The 22,656-nt window shown below is 45.6% G+C and overlaps 1 protein-coding gene across 2 annotated transcripts in view; it reads left to right on the top strand.

Moving 5' to 3' along the window:
* btbd8 (BTB domain containing 8) overlaps nucleotides 1-22,656 on the top strand; it is a 112,841-nt gene that overhangs the window by 6,000 nt on the left and 84,185 nt on the right. For both annotated transcript variants that reach the window (XM_078218894.1, XM_078218893.1), the window contains exon 2: nucleotides 1,000-1,203. In XM_078218894.1, coding sequence (XP_078075020.1) covers nucleotides 1,000-1,203 — 204 coding nt within the window. The remainder of the gene's footprint in view (nucleotides 1-999; nucleotides 1,204-22,656) is intronic.

Here is a 22,656-nt window from a genome sequence, read left to right as displayed (position 1 = left end):
AGTGGTTAGCGCTGCTGCCTCACAGCTCTAGGGACCCGGATTTGATTCCCGGCTTGGGTCACTGTCTGTGCGGAGTCTGCACGTTCTCCCCGTGTCTGCGTGGGTTTCCTCCGGGTGCTCTGGTTTCCTCCCACAGTACAAAGATGTGCGGGTTAGGTGCATTTGCCATGCTAAATAGGTTCCTGTCCCGTTCCCAGGATACATAGGTTAGAGGGATTAGTGGGGTAAATACTTGGGGTTATGGGGTTAGGGCCTAGGTGGGATTGTTGTCAGTGCAGACTCGATGGGCCAAATGGCCTCCTCCTGCACCCTAGGGTTTCTATGGTTCTATGAAAATAACTTGTACAACTAGTCTTTCACATCAGAAGTAATGCTTTAAGATGGGGGAGGGGGCTAATAACTAGCTGCTCTCTCTAAGCCTTTAGTAGCATATTTAATAAAGACTTGCTTGAAAGACATGTTGCCAAAGCCAATTTTCAGTAACATTCCAAAACTGTTTCCAGATCAATCTGATTACAACACCTTCCAAACCCATAACCAATTCTAATTAGAAGGACAAGGGCAGCAGATACATGGGAACACCACTACCTGCAAGTTCCCCTCCAAGCCACTCACCATCCTGACTTGGAAATATATCGGCATTCCTTCACCGTCGTTGGGTCAAAATCCTGGAATTCCCTCCCTAACGGCATTGTGGGTCAACCCACAGCATGTGGACTGCAGCGATTCAAGAAGGCAGCTCACCACCACCTTCTGAAGGGCAACTAGGGATGGGCAATAAATGCTGGCCAGCCAGCGACGCCCATGTCCCACGAATGAATAAAGCACAACACTGGCTTCAGTCGCTCTTTGTATTATCACTGCCTTTCATACTTTACAATTCTAATTCATTGCAAAGGGAATATTCAGAGTGATTTAGAAAAATATTTCCCAATTGGTAAAGGCTGTTGTAACTAAAAATCTTGATTGAATGATCTGTTCAACCTTTTTCTTTTGAAGGATTCTTATAGACGGGAATCAGACAGATGTCACGTTCCATGTGGGTGCAGCAGTGTTCAGAGCTCACAAAGCGGTGTTGCTCGCAAGGGTGCCAGAGTTTTTTGAGAGACTTTCTGGAAATCAGTCGAAACAAGATGCTGAGAACTATTCGCAAGTCATCAACGTAGAAAATTTTAGACCTTCGCAGTTTAAATACTTTTTGCAGTAAGTGTTTCCAGCAGTTGTGAGCTAAACCTTTGGCATGTTTGGCAGACTTGTTTTAGTGTTAATTTGGATCTGACTATCAATGCTATTTCAAAAGTTTCTGAACTATGTTTAATATCAGATTGCAAGAATCTCAGGAATGAGTGGTTTTCCTCTTCCTTCCTGGTGCTAAAGGACATGCATTTATATAGTGACTTTCGCGACCTCAGGGCATCCCAAAGTGGTTTAAAACGATTGAAGTACATATAGCTAAGATGTAGTTACGGTTGAAATGTCTAACCTTACACATGAACGTGTAAAGTCTAAAGATGTTCAGGTTTGGTGGATTGGCCATACCAAGTTGCCCCTTAGTGTCCAGGTTAGGGTGATTTGCGGGGTAAATGTGAGAGGTGAATGGGGGGGGTGGTGGTGGGTGGGCCTGCATAAGATATTCTGTTGGAGAGTCGGTGCAGGCTCGATGGGCCGAATAGCCTCTTTCTGCATTGTCAGGATTCTATGATCATTTGGATGAAGAGTCTGTGGAATTGTATCAGAGTACAAGGTTTTAAAAAAAACATTAGCATGAATTTTTCACCCATCAGGCAAGCGCACTCGGTGGAAACGCGCTGTAGGGAAAGGCTCGGCACTGCCGGGGAGGACAGGAAGAGGGTAGATGCCGAGAAAAGGGAGGGTGTAGGCTGGTGCTCCTAATGTGCTCCCTCATGGCGGGCAGCCACTGTGGAGCTGTCTGGGGGAGCTGCTGACCCGTGACTAATAAATATCAATGTTATAACGATGCCGGTGTCTGGGCAGCACAATCTCACATTGACCTCCATCCCCAGACACATTGGGTTAATTTAATTTCAACCTGGACAGTTCATTCCGCCCTGGATCGAGGTTGCAGCTTCAACATAAAGACCGCCTGACCAATCAGACTGTCAGCCAACCATAAAGGCAGACTGGTAGAGTAAAGGCCCCATCTATTGGTGTTTAATTGATTTAAACTGGCTTCTTAATTGTTGGGGGTGTGCACCTGTCGACTGTAATATCGCCTCCACGTGCAATTTTATATAATTCCAGGTTGGGCCGCACCCAAACCTTACATGTAAAATCCTGACCATGGTTTACTTGAGGCATTTATCACAGCTGTTCCAGAATCATCTCCACACTGCAAAATATGGCCATTATCAATAATTTAATGAGCTAAAAATGGTACAATAATCATGGTCTGTCTCGAGTGTGGGCACTTTAACTCAGGTCATTTTAAATTTAACTTCCAGATTTTGTTTTAGACTTGGATGTACTTTTTTTTGTATTCATGGGATGTGGGTGAGACTGGCTAGACCAGCATTTATTATCCATCCCCGATTGCCCTTGAGGCAGTGGTGGTGAGTTGCCGCCTTAAACCACTGCAGTCCGTGTAGTGTAGCTACTCCCACCGTGCTGTTAGGGAGAGAGTTCCAGTTCCATACAAGATTCTGAAGGTGTTTGACAGGGAAGACACTGAACACTTGTTTCCCACGGTTGGGGAATCTAGATCACTGGGTCACAATCTCGGGATAAGGGGTTGATCACTTAGGGCTGAGGTGAGAAATGTCTTCACTCCCAAGGGTTGTGAATTTTTAAAATTCCTCACCGGAGGTTTTTGGACGCTTCATCATTGAATATATTTAAGGCTGAAGTAGTTGGACTTTGGGCTTCAGGGGATGAAAGGGTGTGGAGAATGAGTGTGAAATCCGTCTCGAGGCCAAAGATTAGCCATGAGGCTATTGAATGGCAGAGCAGGCTTGAGAGGCTGTTCCTGTTCCTATTTCTAAACGCTCCTCTGCATCTGAAATGCATAGAAAGGTAATAAAGAAAATAGCAATTTAAATAGTGTGCGCTATCTCCGAAAAAGAAATTTTGATTTGATTTATTACTGTCACATGTATTAGTATGCAGTGAAAAGTATTGTTTCAGACAAAGCATACTGTTCATAGGGCGGCACGGTAGCACAGTGGTTAGCACTGCTGCTTCACAGCTCCAGGGACCTGGGTTCGATTCCCGGCTCGGGTCACTGTCTGTGTGGAGTTTGCACATTCTCCTCGTGTCTGCGTGGGTTTCCTCCGGGTGCTCCGGTTTCCTCCCACAGGCCAAAGATGTGCGGGTTAGGTTGATTGGCCAGGTTAAAAATTGCCCCTTAGAGTCCTGAGATGCGTAGGTTAGAGGGATTAGCGGGTAAATATGTGGGGGTAGGGCCTGGGTGGGATTGTGGTCGGTGCAGACTTGATGGGCCGAATGGCCTCCTTCAGCACTGTAGGGTTTCTATGATTTCTATGATAGAGAAGGAAAGGAACGAGTGCAGAATGTAGTGTTACTGTCCTTTGGTTTTGATTTGATTTATTATTGTCACATGTATTAACATACAGTGAAAAGTACTGTTTCTTGTGTGCTATACAGACAAAACATACCGTTCATAGAGAAGGAAACGAGAGAGTGCAGAATGTAGTGTTACAGTCATAGCTAGGGTGTAGAGAAAAATCAACTTAATGCAAGGTAAGTCCATTCAAAAGTCTGACAGCAGCAGGGAAGAAGCTGTTCTTGAGTCAGTTGGTACGTGATCTCCGGCTTTTGTATCTTTGTCCCGATGGAACAAGGTAGAAGAGAGAATGTTTGGGGTGCGTGGGGTCCTTGATTATGCAGGCTGCTTTGCCGAGGCAGCGGGAAGTGTAGACTGAGTCAATGGATGGGAGGCTGGTTTGCGTGATGGATTGGGCTACATTCATGACCTTTTGTAGTTCCTTGCGGTCTTGGGCAGAGCAGGAGCCATACCAAGCTGTGATACAACTAGAAAGAATGCTTTCTATGGTGCATCTGTAAAAGTCATAGCTAGAGTGTAGAGAAAGATCAACTTAATTTAAGGTGGGTCCATTCAAAAGTCTGATGGCAGCAGGAAGAAGCTGTTCTTGAGTCGGTTGGTACGTGGGATGATGCTAAATAGCAATCAACAATCCTAAGGCCGAATACTACAAATGATAAAAATCTGGAATAAAAATGGAAAATGCTGGGAATTCTCAGTCTGGCAATGTCCGTGGAGAGAGAACGTGTTAAACATTCAAGTTTGTGACCCTTCATCAGAACTATTTTATCTAATGAAATGTCACAAAACTGAATGGTTAACTGTGTTTCTCTCTCCACAGGCACTGCCAGAGCTGCTGAATATTTCCAGCACTTTTTTATTTGTTTATTGAACAGCTTTTGGTTAAAATGCACTTATTCTGTAATAACTCACGACCAATATCGAAGGGTGTATTTAACAGATCATGCAGACATGGTTCCCTCAACAGTATCCTGAGTGAATCCAGTTCCCACTCTAGACAGCCCTGGTGAGAGGACATTCTGACTGGCCCCTGACTGGGCATTCAGCATAGAGAGCTTGGTAATCGTACTGTAAGATTTGCTGCACTAAACCTCACACTTCAGGTACATCAAAGAACAAAGAACAATACAGCACAGGAACAGGCCCTTCGGCCCTCCAAGCCCGCGCCGCTCCCCGGTCCAGGATTGAATCCTGAATCCAGGATCCCCGCCCAATTTTCCAGCCTATCTACATACCAATATCCTATCCACCGAGCTGTCCCTCACAGCTATGATGCTTTGTTCATTACAACCTATTAACTTACCCCCACCCCCCCATTCCAGACCATGTGATCTCCAGGGAGAGGCGAAAACCCAGAGTGAAAAACCCCAGGGCCAATATGGGGAAAAAAAAAATCTGGGAAATTCCTCTCCGACCCCCTGAGGCGATCGAAACGAGTCCAGGAGATCTCAATGGCCCCGATCGGAAAATGCTTCCCAACCCTAGTCATTTCCACTTCCACGAACATCATATGAATTCCCTGCCCCCGAGACAGGTTCCCAACTATCCGCAGTCTCACTCTGTACTGGCACCAGCAAGATGATCGTAGAATGAAGCCTTGAAACGAGAAACCAGGAACAATTAGCCCGCGCCGCTCCCTGGTCCAAACTAGACCACTCTTTTGTATCCCTCCATTCCCACTCCGTTCATATAGCTGTCTAGATAAGTCTTAAACGTTCCCAGTGTGTCCGCCTCCACCACCTTGCCCGGCAACACATTCCAGGCCCCCACGACCCTCTGTGTGAAATATGTCCTTCTGATATCTGTGTTAAACCTCCCCCCCTTCACCTTGAACCTATGACCCCTCGTGAACGTCACCACCGACCCGGGGAAAAGCTTCCCACCGTTCACCCTATCTATGCCTTTCATAATTTTATACACCTCTATTAAGTCTCCCCTCATCCTCCGTCTTTCCAAGGAGAACAACCCCAGTTTCCCCAATCTCTCCTCATAACCAAGCCCCTCCATACCAGGCAACATCCTGGTAAACCTCCTCTGTACTCTCTCCAAAGCCTCCACGTCCTTCTGGTAGTGTGGCGACCAGAACTGGACGCAGTATTCCAAATGCGGCCGAACCAACGTTCTATACATCTGCAACATCAGACCCCAACTTTTATACTCTATGCCCCGTCCTATAAAGGCAAGCATGCCATATGCCTTCTTCACCACCTTCTCCACCTGTGACGTCACCTTCAAAGATCTGTGGACTTGCACACCCAGGTCCCTCTGCGTCTCTACACCCTTTATGGTTCTTCCATTTATCGTGTAGCTCCTCCCTACATTATTCCCACCAAAATGCATCACTTCGCATTTATCAGGATTGAACTCCATCTGCCATTTCCTTGCCCAAATTTCCAGCCTATCTATATCCTTCTGTAGCCTCTGACAATGTTCCTCACTATCTGCAAGTCCTGCCAGTTTTGTGTCGTCCGCAAACTTACTGATCACCCCAGTTACTCCTTCTTCCAGATCATTTATATCCTGCAGCTTAGTGTGCTGCTGATGCAGGGATAGGATATGCACTCCAACAGATGGTGGGGTTGGGAGTTGGATATTCACTCCAGTTCCAGTGGGGGTGGGGGTTGGGGGTGGGTATCCACTCCAATGGCAGTGGGGGTGGAGAGGGGTGGTTGGGGTTGGGTATCCACTCCAATGGCAGTGGGGGTGGAGAGGGGTGGTTGGGGTTGGGTATCCACTCCAGTGGCAGTGGGGGTGGAGAGGGGTGGGTATCCACTCCAGTGGGGGGGGGGGGAGGATGGTATCGACTACAATGGCAGCTGGTTTGGGGAGGGGGAAGGCGGGGGGGGGGGGGGGGGGGGGGGTTGTTTAGGTATTGACTCCAATGGCAGGAACAGCAATCGAACAGACTGTTCTATCCAAGGTGGAATTGAACTTATTTGAGTATTGTTATGGCTGTAACCGTCCAGGTGAGTATTCTGTCACATTCCTAAACTGTCCAGATGTTGAAGCAGCTGTAGTGAGTTTGGAGGTGAGCCATAAGACAGAATATCCAAATTCTATCTTGCTCTTGTAACAATGCTGCTGATGTGATCGATTGAGTTCAGATTCTGGTCATTGGTGACCGCCAGGATGTTAATACTGGGGGATTTGACTATGGTGATATTGAAAGTCAGGGAAATAATGGGCTGTCTTTTTGAAATGTTGGCTACGGGCCGTTTTTTTTAGCTCTGGTCCTGCTGTAGGAGTAATTTTGTAGGTGGGGGTGTAAGAAGAGGTCAGATCCTGTGTCCCGTTGATGCAGAGTGCACTTTCACCCACTCCACGTCTAGTTAAGTGGTGGCATGTCCTGTATATCCATTGTATGAATCTCTGGTCCCCAAATAAGCACAGTAAGAAGTTTAACAACACCAGGTTAAAGTCCAACAGGTTTATTTGGTAGCAAAAGCCACACAAGCTTTCGGAGCTCTAAGCCCCTTCTTCAGGTGAGTGGGAATTCTGTTCACAAACAGGGCTTATAAAGACACAGACTCAATTTACATGAATAATGGTTGGAATGCGAATACTTGCAGCTAATCAAGTCTTTAAGATAGAAACAACATGAGTGGAGAGAGCATCAAGACAGGCTAAAAAGATGTGTATTGTCTCCAGACAAGACAGCCAGTGAAACTCTGCAGGTCCAGGCAAGCTGTGGGGGTTACAAATAGTGTGACATGAACCCAATATCCTGGTTGAGGCCGTCCTCATGTGTGCGGAACTTAACTTGGCGGAACAGCCAAGTTCCGCACACACGAGGACGGCCTCAATCGGGATATTGGGTTCATGTCACACTATTTGTAACCCTCACAGCTTGCCCCACACTATTTGTAGCCGGCATCTCCACATCATGATCCCCAAATAAGCAGCAGTTTTGTATTTCCGCTCACTCAGGGCTATGTTGCAGTATCTCCTGAGATCAGTTGCTGGCCATCTGACCCTCTTGGTGGACTTGAAATGCAGTAAGTGCCACTCCTCCCCCTGACTGTGTTCTGTTCCGCTGAATTTTGCACTGACCAATCTCGCTGCATGTGCGTTGCGTAAATGGGTCACCGAAGCAATTCATCCATGGGATAATAACAGGACATCTGCTCGGCGCAAACACCTTGCTGGAATACTGTGCCAGCTCTTTTCTGTGTGGAAGGCAGACTAAAAGGAAACAGGCACAGCAATAAGCCAACTGTTGGCTGGTTCTACAGAAATCACTGAATGGGAATTGGAACAATCAATTTCTCTTTGTTGCCCAGCAATGGGAAATATACAAGTGGGATTTTAGCTCCATAGACGTGGATTTACTTCTCTAGTGAAGCCATTCAAAGCTGATTTAGATTTTGTAAAGTGCAGGCATCTTCTCTGCTGATGCTTGTAAGCTTGTTATCCCTGATGCACGTTATCACACACGAGGCTTGAGATGCTCAAGGAAATAAAGGCTTTTATTTACTATTACAACGAAGCTACCATGTATAGTACACGATCCCAGACTGGGATGTACCATAATAACTATAATACAGGTGTAACAGCCCAACCCTAACCCCAACAGCAACAAGTAGAACAACCCATCCCTAACCCCAACAGCAACATATATACATACTCGTAGTACTGGCCAGACCCTGGCTCAGTACTACCTAGTGGGAACCAACGATGGTTCACCACAATCCCCAATGTTGAGGAAGTGGTGGAGAGGGGACAGAGGGTTTCTCTCCCCCATGCTCCAAGGAGCTCCACACAAGGGTTGTTCATGCTTTGGTGCAGGACAGCACGGTGGAACAGTGGTTAGCACTGCTTCCCCACAGCGCCAGGGACCCGGGTTCAATTCCAGCCTCGGGTCACTGTCTGTGTGGAGTTTGCACATTCTCCTCGTGTCTGTGTGGGTTTCCTCCGGGTGCTCCGGTTTCCTTCCACAGTCCAAAGATGTGCAGGTTAGGTTGAGTGGCCATACTAAATTGACCCTGGTGTCAGGGAATTAGCAGGGCAAATATGTGGGTTTATGGGGATAGGGCCTGGGTGGGATTGTGGTAGGTGCAGACTCGATGGGCCGAATGGTCTCCTTCTGCACTGTAGAGATTGTATGATATTAGAGCAAAAGGCTCCTTGATGTCTGGGTAAGCTCCCAGCTCAGGACTTCGAATGGCACAAAACCAGAATCTCCGACTGTTACAATTGGGAGCCATCTTATTGTAAGAGCATGATGTTGCAGAATAATTTTTCCCCTCCTTGAATAGGCAATCAATCACCATATTCGTAATAGGGCAGCAGGGCGGCACAGTGGTTTGCACTGCTGCCTCACAGCGGCCAGGGACTGGGGTTTGATTCCCGGCTTGGGTGACTGTCTGTGTGGAGTTTGCACATTCTCCCCGTGTCTGCATGGGTTTCCTCCGGCTGTGCTGGTTTCCTCCCTCAGTCCAAAGACGTGCTGGTTAGGTAAATTGGTCATGCCAAATTCTGTCAGTGTACCCGAATAGGTGCCGGAGTGTGGCGACAAGGGGATTTTCTCAGTAACTTCATTGTAGTGTTAATGTAAGACTACTTGTGACTAATAAATAAACTTTAACATGGATTTAGGATGTTGGTTTACTCAAGGTGGTGGCAGGGAAATAGCAAGAAATGTGTTTTTGTTTTTCTAACTTCAGTTTCGGCTCAATCCAAATTATTGTGCAGACTATTTCCCTCATCTCGAGGGTCAATTCTTCACCAGTGTTTGTGCGGATTTTGTGTAGAAGGTGAATTCTTGACGTGGAAGTAGTGCTGACTTCAGAATCGGCCCAATTTGAATTATGATTCATTCAGGGATGTGACCAGCACTTAATTCCCAACTGTGAGTCACTGCCTTGAGCCTCTGCAGCCTAGGAGGGGAACTTGCAGGGTAAACTCCCATGCATCTGCTGTCCTTGTCCTTCGAGGTGGTAGTGGTCATGAGTTTGGAAGATGCTACTGAAGGACCTTGGTGAGTTGCTGCAGTGTATCTTGTAGATGGTGCACACAGCTGCCACTGTGCCAGGGGTGGAGGGGGTGGATGTTTGAGATGGAGTGCCAATATAGCAGTCTGCTTTGTCCTGGACGGTCTGGAGCTTGTGGTCTTGTGTAATTAGAGCTGCATTCATCTGGAACATATGCTTTCATACTCCTGACTCTGTCTTGTAGATGGTGGACAGGGTTTGGGGAATTGGGACATGTTAAACACCACAGAACCTTTGACCTGCTTGAAGTCGTAGTATTTGCGTAGTTGGTTCAGTTAGGTTTCTGGTGATAGTGTCTATCCCCACCCAGTCTCGATGTTGATAGGGGTGTGATGATGTTGTACCTTTTAAGAAATATATTTATATTGTGTTTATTGTAAGGGGCATATTTAAAATTCAGCTCTGTTTTGTAGGGTGACAGTTTGTCTGGGAAAGCCTTTAAATTAATAGTGGAAGAACAAGCTATGTATTCTGGAGTGTCTGTTTAAGCAGAGCTAATGCATTTATGTTTACATAGGTGCCCCCTAGGGTTTTAGGGTAGAGGTTTGATTAGGTTGATTAACAGGGACAGAGTCAAAGAACAAAGAACAGTACAGCACAGGAAACAGGCCCTTCGGCCCTCCAAGCCTGTGCCGCTCCTTGGTCCAACTAGACCAATCGTTTGTATCCCTCCATTCCCAGGCTGCTCATGTGACTATCCAGGTAAGTCTTAAACGATGTCAGCGTGCCTGCCTGCCTCCACCACCCTACTTGGCAGCGCATTCCAGGCCCCCACCACCCTCTGTGTAAAAAAACGTCCCTCTGATGTCTGAGTTATACTTCGCCCCTCTCAGCTTGAGCCCGTGACCCCTCGTGATCGTCACCTCCGACCTGGGAAAAAGCTTCCCACTGTTCACCCTATCTATACCCTTCATAATCTTGTATACCTCTATTAGATCTCCCCTCATTCTCCGTCTTTCCAAGGAGAACAACCCCAGTCTACCCAATCTCTCCTCATAGCTAAGACCCTCCATACCAGGCAACATCCTGGTCAACCTTCTCTGCACTCTCTCCAATGCCTCCACGTCCTTCTGGTAGTGCGGCGACCAGAACTGGACGCAGTACTCCAAATGTGGCCTAACCAGCGTTCTATACAGCTGCATCATCAGATTCCAGCTTTTATACTCTATACCCCGTCCTATAAAGGCAAGCATACCATATGCCTTCTTCACCACCTTCTCCACCTGTGTTGCCACCTTCAAGGATTTGTGGACTTGCACACCTAGGTCCCTCTGTGTTTCTATACTCCTGATGACTCTGCCATTTATTGTATAACTCCTCCCTACATTATTTCTTCCAAAATGCATCACTTCGCATTTATCCGGATTAAACTCCATCTGCCACCTCTCCGCCCAATTTTCCAGCCTATCTATATCCTGCTGTATTGCCCGACAATGCTCTTCGCTATCCGCAATTCCAGCCATCTTCGTGTCATCCGCAAACTTGCTGATTACACCAGTTACACCTTCTTCCAAATCATTTATATATATCACAAATAGCAGAGGTCCCAGTACAGATCCCTGCAGAACACCACTGGTCACAGACCTCCAGCCGGAAAAAGACCCTTCGACCACTACCCTCTGTCTCCTATGGCCAAGCCAGTTCTCCACCCATCTAGCCACTTCTCCTAGTATCCCATGAGCCTTAACCTTCTTAACCAACCTGCCATGTGGGACTTTGTCAAATGCCTTACTGAAATCCATATAGACGACATCCACGGCCCTTCCTTCATCAACCGTTTCTGTCACTTCCTCAAAAAACTCCACCAAATTTGTAAGGCACGACCTCCCTCTTACAAAACCATGCTGTCTGTCACTAATGAGATTGTTCCGTTCTAAATGCGCATACATCCTGTCTCTAAGAATCCTCTCCAACAACTTCCCTACCACGGACGTCAAGCTCACCGGCCTATAATTTCCTGGGTTATCCCTGCTACCCTTCTTAAACAACGGGACCACATTCGCTATCCTCCAATCCTCAGGGACCTCACCCGTGTCCAAAGAAGCGACAAAGATTTCCGTCAGAGGCCCAGCAATTTCATCTCTCGTCTCCCTGAGCAGTCGATGATAGATGCCATCAGGCCCTGGGGCTTTGTCAGTTTTAATGGGAAGAGCTAAGCTTGCAGGAAAGAAAAGGTTTCAGTTTTATTTTAAAATGCAAACAGTTTGCTGCCTGGGCTGCCAGAAGAAAGCAGGCAGTCGCACACTCTCTTGTTTTGATAAAAGCTTCCCAGTGTGTCAGTAGAATCGCGCCTGGAGTGAAACATCTTATCCTCACACTAATGCCAAAATAGACAATAGTTGGAGTCTAGTCTGACTTCATAATATACCTTGGGATTTCTGATCTGGTAATGCCATTGAGTGTCAAAGGAAGATGATTAGATTCTCTCACTGGAGTTGGTCACTGCCTGGCATTTTTCCTTACCATTTGCCACTTGCGTGTCTAAGCCCTGATTGTTCTCGGGGTCTTGCTGAATATGAGTGCTGATTCAGTATCTATGAAGTTATGAATGGTAATGAATACTGCAATCATCAGATCACTGATGATTAAATGGAGGGATGCTAATTGAAGTTGATGAATATGCTTAATTGGGCCTGGTGCTTTAACTTGAAGAAAAGATGCATCTTTGATAAATTGCTAAAGTGAGGTCCAGTAGTTGTGTAGACCCAGTCTGAGAGATAGTCCTGAAGGACTATATCAGTTCAGTCATTAGTGCCACTGCAAATCCATTCCTGGTGATGGACATTGAAGTTCTCCACCCAAAGGACATTCTGTGCCCTTGTCACCCTTGTGATGTTCAGCATGGAGGTGTATTGGTTCATCAGTTGAGGGAGAACAGGTGGTTTTCCCTGCCCATGTTTGCCAGTAAAACAGGACGTGCCCAGAGTTGGTGATGGAGGAGTCTGGGGCATTGCCTGTGAGGTATGATTCTGAGAATATGACTAATGAACTGTTGCTTGACTAAGTCAGCTCTCCCAATTTTGGCTTAACACTCTAGGTGCAATGAGGACTTTGCAGGATTGGCTAAGATTCCAGAATGGAACACTGGCTTAGTAGATTGTAACTTCTACTATTCTCTTAGAAAACATGGAGGAACAGTCACCGGGCTACCAATTGGCTTCTGGCAACAAAACAAAATCAACATGAAAAGTTTGATTATAAACACAAAACTCCTTTACTTCCCCCTTAGCTTCACAAATGCACACGGTTTTCAAAGATAACACCCCACTCTGAAACCAAATAGCCAACGCCACTCAACTAATCATCCATGAATTTCTTCTCAAAATCCCCCCAGATGGTTGTCATGAGTGTTGCCACACCTCTCTCAAAAGAAGGCGGACTTTAAAATCTTCTTTCAAACAATGCTTTCCATCAGCTATTTGTATTAAAAATCTATTCCAGATTTTCCAACTATCCTGTCGAGTAAGGCCTCTGGTCCACTTGTAATAAGGAATCCAGCACCAGGTTTTCCAGCACTCCTTAAAGGTTAGGCTTTCTTTATCCTGAATTGCAACATGTGTCCAAAATTCAGTTACTCAGTCCCCCGCAAGATAGAATTGCTTGGAACACTGGAAATAAAGACACCAAACCTTACAATTTCTGAGTTTGGGTGGCACAGTGGTTAGCACTGCTGCCTCACAGCGCCAGGGACTTGGGTTTGATTCCCGGCTTGGGTCACTGTTTGTCATAGAAATCATAGAAACCCTACAGTGCAGAAGGAGGCCATTCGGCCCATCGAGTCTGCACCGACCACAATCCCACCCAGGCCCTACCCTGCATATTTACCCACTAATCCCTCTAACCTACGCATCTCAGGACTCTAAGGGGCAATTTTTAACCTGGCCAATCAACCTAACCCGCACATCTTTGGACTGTGGGAGGAAACCGGAGCACCCGGAGGAAACCCACGCAGACACGAGGAGAATATGCAAACTCCACACAGACAGTGACCTGAGCCGGGAATCGAACCCAGGACCCTGGAGCTGTGAAGCAGCAGTGCTAACCACTGTGCTACCGTGCCGCCCTGTGTGGAGTTTGCACATTCTCCCCGTGTCTGCGTGGGTTTCCTCCGGGTGCTCCGGTTTCCTCCCACAGTCCAAAGATGTGCGGGTTAGGTGGATTGGCCATGCTAAATTAGCTCTTAGTGTCAGGGGGACTAGCTAGGGTAAATGCATGGGGTTATGGAAATAGGGTGGGATTGTGGTCAGTGCAGAGTCGATGGGCCGAATGGCCTCTTTCTGCACTATAGGATTCTATGATTCTTGATATGTGGGTTGCCTGTAGACAACCTCATCAGCTCTTCTCTTCCCAGGTTTGACTTGACTGCCATAATCAGTATCCTGTTCTCAAGGAAGTTCCTCTATGATCCTTTTTACTTCAATATTCCTGGAGTTTCTTTTCCATTTCCTGGTTTCTACAACCAGTTGTCCTTTAGTTCCCCTGGAGCTTGCGTTCATGCACCTTGCTCCATTGTATGCTTTCCTGCTTCTAGCAGAGCTGTGAGAACTGCCTTCTCTCTCACTACCCACTCCAACTGCTGTAAATCCAGCTAAAACTAAACTCAAAATGCCTTCCTACCCTAAAGGTGCCCCTGGTTACTAAACAATGATTTTTTTCAGTTTGTTTATTTTACACGCCATAACGCTCTCTAAGCACAATAGAAACACTGGTTGTGCTGATCAAACCTCCACACATAAACACCTTTGTCTAGCATGAATCTAATTATAGGTTTCCCCTGAAACACTGAATGAAATCCACTTAAATCTATACTTATTTTTAATATGTAACAATGCAAGTATAGATCACTTATAACAACTGCAATAAAAGTAAATTACTGCAGATGCTGAATCGGAATCTGGGGTGAAGGTGGGGGCAAGCATTCACAGTCTGAAGTTGTTGAACTCCATATTAAGTCCAGAAGTCTGCAATGTGCTTTGGAAGATGAGGTGCCGTTCCTCCAGCTTGCGTTCTCATCCTATTTCCTGTTCTCTAGCTCTGATGAAGAGTCATCCAGATTTGAAACGTTGGCTCTATTCTCCCTCCCCAGATACTGTCAGACCTGCTGATATTTTCCAGCATTTTCTGTTTTCGTTTCACTTAAAACTACCCCTGTTTTCCTGGCAAATCGCTTGCTCGCCCATTTCAGAGGGTAGTTTTAAAAAAATCAGCCACAATGCTTTTGGTTTGGAGTCACACGCAGACCAGCTGGGAAGGATGGCAAATTTTCTTCCCTGAAGGATGTTACTAAGCCAGATGGGTTTTATGACAGTCTGGTAGCTTCATCCGTCATTACTCCTGATTATAGCTTGTGCTCGAGATTTCTTAAATTGATTGAAATGGATGGCACAGTGGTTAGCACTGCTGCCTCTCAGTGCCAGGGACCCGGGTTCAATTCCGGCCTCAGGTGACTGTGGAGTTTGCACGTTCTCCCTTTGTCGGCGTGGGTTTCCTCTGGGTGCTCCGCCCGCTCACCATAACCCTTAATTCCTTTACTGTTCAAAACATTATCTATCCTTGCCTTAAAAACATTCAATGAGGTAGCCTCAACTGCTTCACTGGGCAGGGAATTCCACAGATTCACAACCCACAGTCCAAACATGGGAGGATTAGATGGGTTGGCCATGCTAAATTGGTCGTTAGTGTCAGGAGGGCTAGCAAAGTAAATACGGGGAAAGGGCCCTGGGTGGGATTGTTGTCGGTGCGGGCTCAATGGGCCGAATGGTCTCCTTCTGCACTGTAGGGATTCTATGATTCTAAATTAAATGCCCCAGCCCCAGTGGTAGAATTTGAACAATAATTATTGCCTGAGCTTTAGTTTTTTAGAAGCAAAATATTGTGATTGCGTAAAGGTCAGTGCTTTTATTTTTGATTTTGTTGAAAGTGTGGATCAAGGCAAAATCTATTGACAAGCAAACGCAGAAGCTGGGTGGTAGTGTAGTGGTTATGTTACTGGTTTAGTGACCCAGAGACCCAGACTAATGCTGTGAATTCCTGAGTTCAGATCCCACCAGAACAGCCGGAGAATTTAACATCAATTAACTAATAAATCTGGATGATTGGCAATGTTAACCATGAAATTACCAGATTGTTTTTCCAAAAAAATCCATCTGGTTCGTTCATGTCCTTCTGGGGGTTGGGCAGTAGTTATGCTATCCTTTACTGGGACTATACTCATTGGAATTTGGAAGAATGAGGGGGGATCTTATAGAAACATAAGATTATGAAGGGAATAGATAAGATAGAAGCAGGGAAGTTGTTTCCACTGGTGCGTGAAACTAGAACTAGGGGGCATGGCCTCAAAATAAGGGAGAGCAGATTTAGGACTGAGTTGAAAAGGAACTTCTTCACCCAAAGGGTTGTGAATCTGTGGAATTCCCTGCCCAGTGAAGCAGTTGAGGCTACCTCATTGAATGTTTTTAAGGCAAGGATAATTTTTTGAACAGTAAAGGAATTAAGGGTTATGGTGAGCGGGCGGGTAAGTGGAGCTGAGTCCACAAAAAGATCAGCCATGATCTTATTGAATGGCGGAGCAGGCTCGAGGGGCCAGATGGCCTATTCCTGCTCCTAGTTCTTATGTTCTTTGTCTGTGGGTATAGAGTCACAGACAATGTGGATGAATATTAACTGCGTTTTGAAATGGCCTAGCAAACTACTCTGCACGGACACGCGGGAATGAGCAATGTTGCTGCCTTAATTGCCAGCGGTGCTCATGTCCCAAGAACTCCTTTTTGACACATCTGAATTGCAGAGCATAACCTAGGAGAGTAAAAACAATGGCTTACATCCAGGTTGCATCTTTTAACGTCGTAAAGTATCCCAGGGTGTTTGCAGACTGCATCCATCAATTTTTCAATTAAAAACTGTGGGAATTGTGCTGTAAACATTGAAGCAAGAGGAACGTGATCACTGATTCTGCTGCTCACTGGAGTAATCCGTTTATTCTGCTGAATTTATTCCTCCGACTTCCTGCAGCAATCTAGTTCATGATTGAATACGTCTTTGTAAAATATTGGATTGAGTATAGGGAGGTCTGATTTGGAGACCCAGTAATTTTTTTTTGCCGTTGAGGACAGGAAGGTTCCATGATAAAGTACGTTCTCATAGTTTTAGCAATTGCCATGCTACCGGGCACACTGTCCAAAGTCCCGGCACTAAAGAACACATTCTTCTGGTTTTCAGACACAGATGTTGAGCCAGCATCAAGAATGAGCTGTTAAAAAGCTCAGAGTCCCCTTCAGGGGTGCAACTGTCATCTTCCCCATTTCTGCTGTAAAATTCTTCATCTCCAAGTTACATTTGGAGACTGGCTGTGTGGAGTTTGCGCCTTCTCCCCGTGTCTGCGTGGGTTACCTCCAGGGGCTCTGGTTTCCTCCCAAACTCCAAGGATGTGTAAATTAGGTGGATTGGCCGTGCTAAATTGTCCCTTTCAGTGTCCAAAGATGTGTGGATTCAGATAATTAGCCATGGTAGATGTGTGGGGTTACGGGGATAGGGCAGGGGAGAGGGACTGGGTAAGATGCTCTGTCAGAGAGTCGGTGCAGACTCGATGGGCCGTACGGCCTCCTTCTGCACTGTAGGGATTCTGTGTGTATTACCCACGCAGTTTCAGCATTGTGTCGTGGTTCCCCAGGACGACAATTTATTCACATCAATTAAAACAGAGAGTCTGAGCAGCGATCTTCCAAGCAATAGACTTTATTTCTCAGCACAAGAGATAAAGTCGGGAACGTCCGGAACACTCCAAAGAGCCCTTGGGCTTACAGTCTTTTATGTACATTTCAGCCTCATATTTCAAGATCCTCCTCTCCCTTTTACAGCCTGTCCTTGGTTGTTATCTTACCCTACAGCCCTATCTTTCTTTGGCCACCATTATTTTTAGTTGACCCTTTATCTGTTTTCTTTGCAATCGGTCGTTCCCTGTTATATCTCTTCGTTTCTTAAACCATGGTGGTTATAACTCTTGCTCTTATCTGAACTTTTCTGTTTGTATAATAATCGTGGTTTTGTAGGCTAAGGCGAATGTGTTTAGAAGAAAAGACATCCCCCCTGCTGATTTATGGTCCACTATTAAGTTGAACCACCGAGCAGTCTTCCTTGTTTTCTTAAGTGACTATTGTCTGCTTTCCTTAATTAGTGATTGCTATATTACTTCTCTAGTTTCTCCACTTTGATCATATCGACTACACTTGATTATATTAGGTCACACGAAGTTACTTTAGGTTACATATCCATTTTCACTACTTATCTAAATCTGCTTTATTATTTCACTAAAACCTATGAATCTGAATTCCATACTAAACTCATACAATATCCAGTACAATTTCCCTTACAAGTGAATCTGAATTTCATACTAAACTCATACAATATCCAGTACAATTTCCCTTACAAGTCCCCCCTTTGAGGCTATTCCCTAGCCTCATCCCAATTACCAAGCTCAAATAATCCCCTCGCTCAATCCCATTTGTATTTTATTTTAATCACTCTTTGCAGGCGATGTGGAGGAGCCGAATATTTTGGTCAGGGATCAGTGTCCCTATTCTAACTTTATCATAATTTGTCTATCCCGGTTCTGATTTTTGGGTTGCTCCTCCAGATTGCCTGCCCCTGACAGTCATCAGCCAAAAACCTTCCCACTCTTGTCTAGGGAAGGGAAAAAGACTGATTCCTGTGTACAGACTAAGTTCTCCTGGTTTCGCGCGGACTTCAGCAAGGTGCTGTTGTTTCCACAAGGTGATCTTCCACTATTGTAGTTATTTTACAGAGTGACGAGTTTCAACTTCGACCAAGGTCATTGTGAATCCACTCAGCGGGGGCGGCTCAAGATTTTCCCATTCCTCTGTTTTTTCTCTCGAGCGTGAGCTGCTTAGCACCCGCGTCACCATCTGCCGCGCTGCCATTCTGGTAAGGAAGGATCTCAGGGCGGGTAAAAAACAACAAAATATCAATCCCAGAATGATTATTGTTGCGATTGCTACAGCTCCAGCTTTGGCAAACCATGCCCCCCATCTTCCTAATATTCTGTCCAGCCAACTCCATACCTCATGCCCAAACCCAGCATTTTCTTTCACTTCTTTCTTAAGATTTTTTAACTTATTCATGGCTTGTGTAAATGACCCTTCTGGATTAGTGTTATTAGGGATAAATGTGCAGCACTGATCCCCATGGTATATCGGTTACTTGGGTGTTAGGTTTCTCTGATGCACATACCACACACTCTTTCCCATCACTGTTTTTCTGACCTGTATACTCAGCCCATTTCCACCATTTGTTTTTCTGCGCTTTCTCCCAAATAGTATTTGTGCTCACAAATCGTTTACGTCTTGTTTGTCTTAATACTCTATCTTCCTGATTCTGCACCCTTATGTCTTCTGTATCCCATTCTCCTTTTCTATGGGTCACGGAAGTCCCTAAGGGAAATAGTTTCCAACTCCCAGGTGGGGAATGGGGCCCCTTCCCTGTCCTCACCTCCCTCGGCACCTTGACTAATAGGCTCAGGCTGGGCATTTGTATCATCAGCCAGCTCATGTACAGAACTACTTTCATCATCCTCTATTCTTTTTGTTCTTCCTTGGCTCTGTTCCTCCTCCCCACGATTCTCCCCGTGTATTTCTATTTCTTCCTCGCTATCACTTCTATCCACTCTGTGTACTTCTTCAATTTCCCTTCTCTCCCCCACCCCTGGTACCGTTCTGGTACAATGGTTCAAGTGATACCACAGTGTACTGCCTTCTACTTGCAACGCCGTGGGAGACACTTTGGTGACTTCAAACGGTCCTTCTCGTCTCGGTTCGTTCCAACGTCTCCGGAACTTTCTGATGTATACTCGATCTCCAGGTTTGATCTGATGTTCTGTTACCGGATTCTCCTCCTCCTTGGCTTTTTCCTGTTCAAATATAGTTCTATGTATAACAGTTAATTGTTGTATATACTCTTTTGTGCTTTGATCTAAACATTCTAGCGTAGGACCTCCTGATCCCCTGATCTTAGGTACCGGCATTACTCTTCCTGTCATCATTTCATGTGGGCTCAAATGTGTGATTCTGTTTTCCTGACTCCTGTACTGCATTAGAGCCAATGGCAGAGCATCTATCCAGTTTTTCCCTGTTTCATTGCAAATTTTGCTTATTTTAGCCTTAAGGGTCCCGTTTGCTCTCTCCACCATTCCTTGGGATTGAGGGTGATATACGCATCCAAACTTCTGCTTTATTCGGAGTGCCGAGAGTGTCTCTCTCAGTGCCCTTCCTATAAAAGCAGATCCATTGTCTGAACTTAATTGCGTGGGTATGCCAAATCTTGGGATAATTTCTTTTGACAGGAAGTTAATCACCGTTCCAGATCCTTGATCTTTGGATGGCGTTGCTTCTATCCATCTGCTGAATCTATCAATAATCACTAACATGTATCTTTTCCCCCTCACCACCTTTCCCATATCCACATAGTCCATGCATAGATGTTTAAATGGTCCTTCAGGAATGGGTATATGCCCTATTGGGGCAGTAATGCCCTTCCTGATGTTATTCTGAGCACACACCTCACACTGACTTAGTATGTAGTCAATCGAGTTTTGCAGGTATGGTGACCAGAATCCTTCCTTCCTTGATCTTTCTAGCCACTTCTCCTCTTGCACAGTGGTCCACTCCATGCGCTTCGCTAATTAGTACGGTTAGTAATGATGTGGGTGCTATGACCAATCCCTCCCCATTTCTCCATATCCTGTCCTGTTGTCCCTGTAGTGCTCCTCTATCTTTCCACATTGTCTTTTCAGCTACAGAGGTTTCCTCCTGTAACTGTGCTACATCTTCTAATGTGATATGAGGTTCGATATCCCCCGTACCTGGCCCTGGGTGCGGCCTTGCTATTTCTACTGGGGCTATCGTAGCCTCAATGCATCCTGACGCTTCTTTAGCTGCCTTGTCGGCTTTGGTGTTTCCCTGTGTGATGCTGTCTGCTCCCTTTTTATGCGCCTGACACTTAATTATGGCTAATTCCCTTGGACCCATCATGGCCCTTATTAAAGCCCTGATTTGACCTTCGTGTTGTATTGGTCCTCCTCCGCTTTTCATAAATCCCCTTTGCTTCCATATTGCCCCGAACAGATGGCAGACCCCGTGGGCATAGGCCGAATCAGTATAAATTTCCACTGCTTCCCCGTTTGCTAACTCACATGCTCTGGTCAATGCTTTAAGCTCTGCCAGTTGGGCTGAACAGGGCTGTTCACATTTCTCTGCTTCTATGACTTCAAGTGTTTCCCCTTTCTGTTCAACTATGGCATAGCCTGCGTGGTTTCCTAAGTGATCCCTGTAACATGAGCCATCTACATACAGTATCCTTTTCCCTTCTGTCACTAGTCCCTCTGCTCTTAAATCTTTTCTCAGTTTCATAAATGTTTTTGCTTCTCTTAAGCATTCATGTTCTTCTCCTTCATGAGGTAATGGCATGTAATCAGCTGGATTTACTCTGTTGCACTTTATTATCGTGATATCTGGAAATGTGGTTAGCATTCGATAATGATGGATCCTAGCAGGTGTCAGCACAAATTTTCCTTGCTCAATCAATTCAGCTACCTTATGGTATACATGTATGTTTATCGGATATCCCATTGTGACCGTGGCTGCCTTTTCGTACACCCACCAAGCTGCTGCCAGACCTTGATAGCACGGAGGGTATCCCATTGCTACGTCGTCTAGCTTGGTACTGTAATATGCTACAGCCTGCCTTCGTCTACCCTTGCAATTTTCCTGCATTAACATTGCTGTAGCAAATCCAGCTTCTCTGTTACTCACAAATAAGTCAAAGGGCTTGTCATAGGTCGGTAAAGCCAAGGCTGGTGCCTGTGCCATTTCTCTCTTTATATTCTCAAATGCGTCTGACGCATCTTTATCCCATTTTAGTTTGGCTTTTAGTTCTCCGCACCCTGCCTCCTTCATTATCTTTCGTAGTGCCTGCGTTTTTTCGGCATAGCTTTCCACCCATTCTGAACTGAATCCTGTCATTCCCAAAAATGTCATCATTTGTCCCACCGTCTGTGGTTTCGGAACCTTTAGTACTGCTTCTATTTGCTGTGAAGCTATCTCCTTCTGTCCTGCTGATATTTCTCTTCCCAAGTATTCTACCTTTTTCTGGCACAGCTGCAGCTTTTTCCTGGAAACTTTATGACCCCCTTCTGCTAGTCTTTTCAATAGTTTTAAACTATCCTTCCTGCACTGTTCTTGTGTTCCTGTGCATAATAATAAATCATCCACATATTGTATCAGTGTTCCTTCCAACTGTATTCCTTCTAAATCTGCTCTCAACACCTGATTGAATACATGTGGGGAATGTTTAAATCCTTGGGGCATCCTATTGTATGTGTATTGTTTCCCCTCGTACGTAAATGCAAAGAGATACTGACTTTCTTGAGCTAGTGGCACACTAAAAAATGCCGAACATAGGTCTATTACAGTAAACCATCTACTTTCAGGTGGTATATTTGTCATCAAGGTATAAGGGTTTGGAACCTCTGCTGGCATATCTTCCACTACCTCATTAATTGCCCTTAGGTCATGCACCAATCTCCATTTTTCTCCGTCCGCCTTTTTCACTGGTAGTAGCGGTGTATTACACCTGCTCCGGGTTTCTTTTAATACCCCTGCTTCTATCAATCCCTTAATCGTCCCTCTAATTCCTTCAATTGCTTCTGTCTTGATTGGGTACTGCGGCCTATACGGCCCCTGGCATCCTGTCTTTAATCTGACTTCAACTGGATTAGCGTTTTTGACCCTCCCTACATCCGTGTCCTGTCTGGACCACAACTCCTGCGGGAGGGAGTTCAAATCCTGCTCTAACCTCTCTCTCCACTCCAGTTCCTGTTTCTCGATTTGCACTCCTATTGTTATCTGCTTCGGTTTCCCAAGCATTTTAACATCCAAAATTATTTTCGTCATTTGTCCATTCCTGGACGTCCAAATATCTACATTGTCTGTCTGGACAAATTCTAAATCTTGTGCTCTCAACACCATTGGTCCTAGGTCTTTTGACCTGTATCCCGGATTCACTTTCAATGTGACATGTGGCTCCGCCCCAGATACAGAGAACCATTTGTTAACC

This window comes from Mustelus asterias, chromosome 8, assembly GCF_964213995.1.
Source record: "Mustelus asterias chromosome 8, sMusAst1.hap1.1, whole genome shotgun sequence".
NCBI lineage: Eukaryota > Metazoa > Chordata > Chondrichthyes > Carcharhiniformes > Triakidae > Mustelus > Mustelus asterias.
Note: the sequence above shows the minus strand (reverse complement) of the source record. Positions and strands in the feature narration are given on the sequence as shown.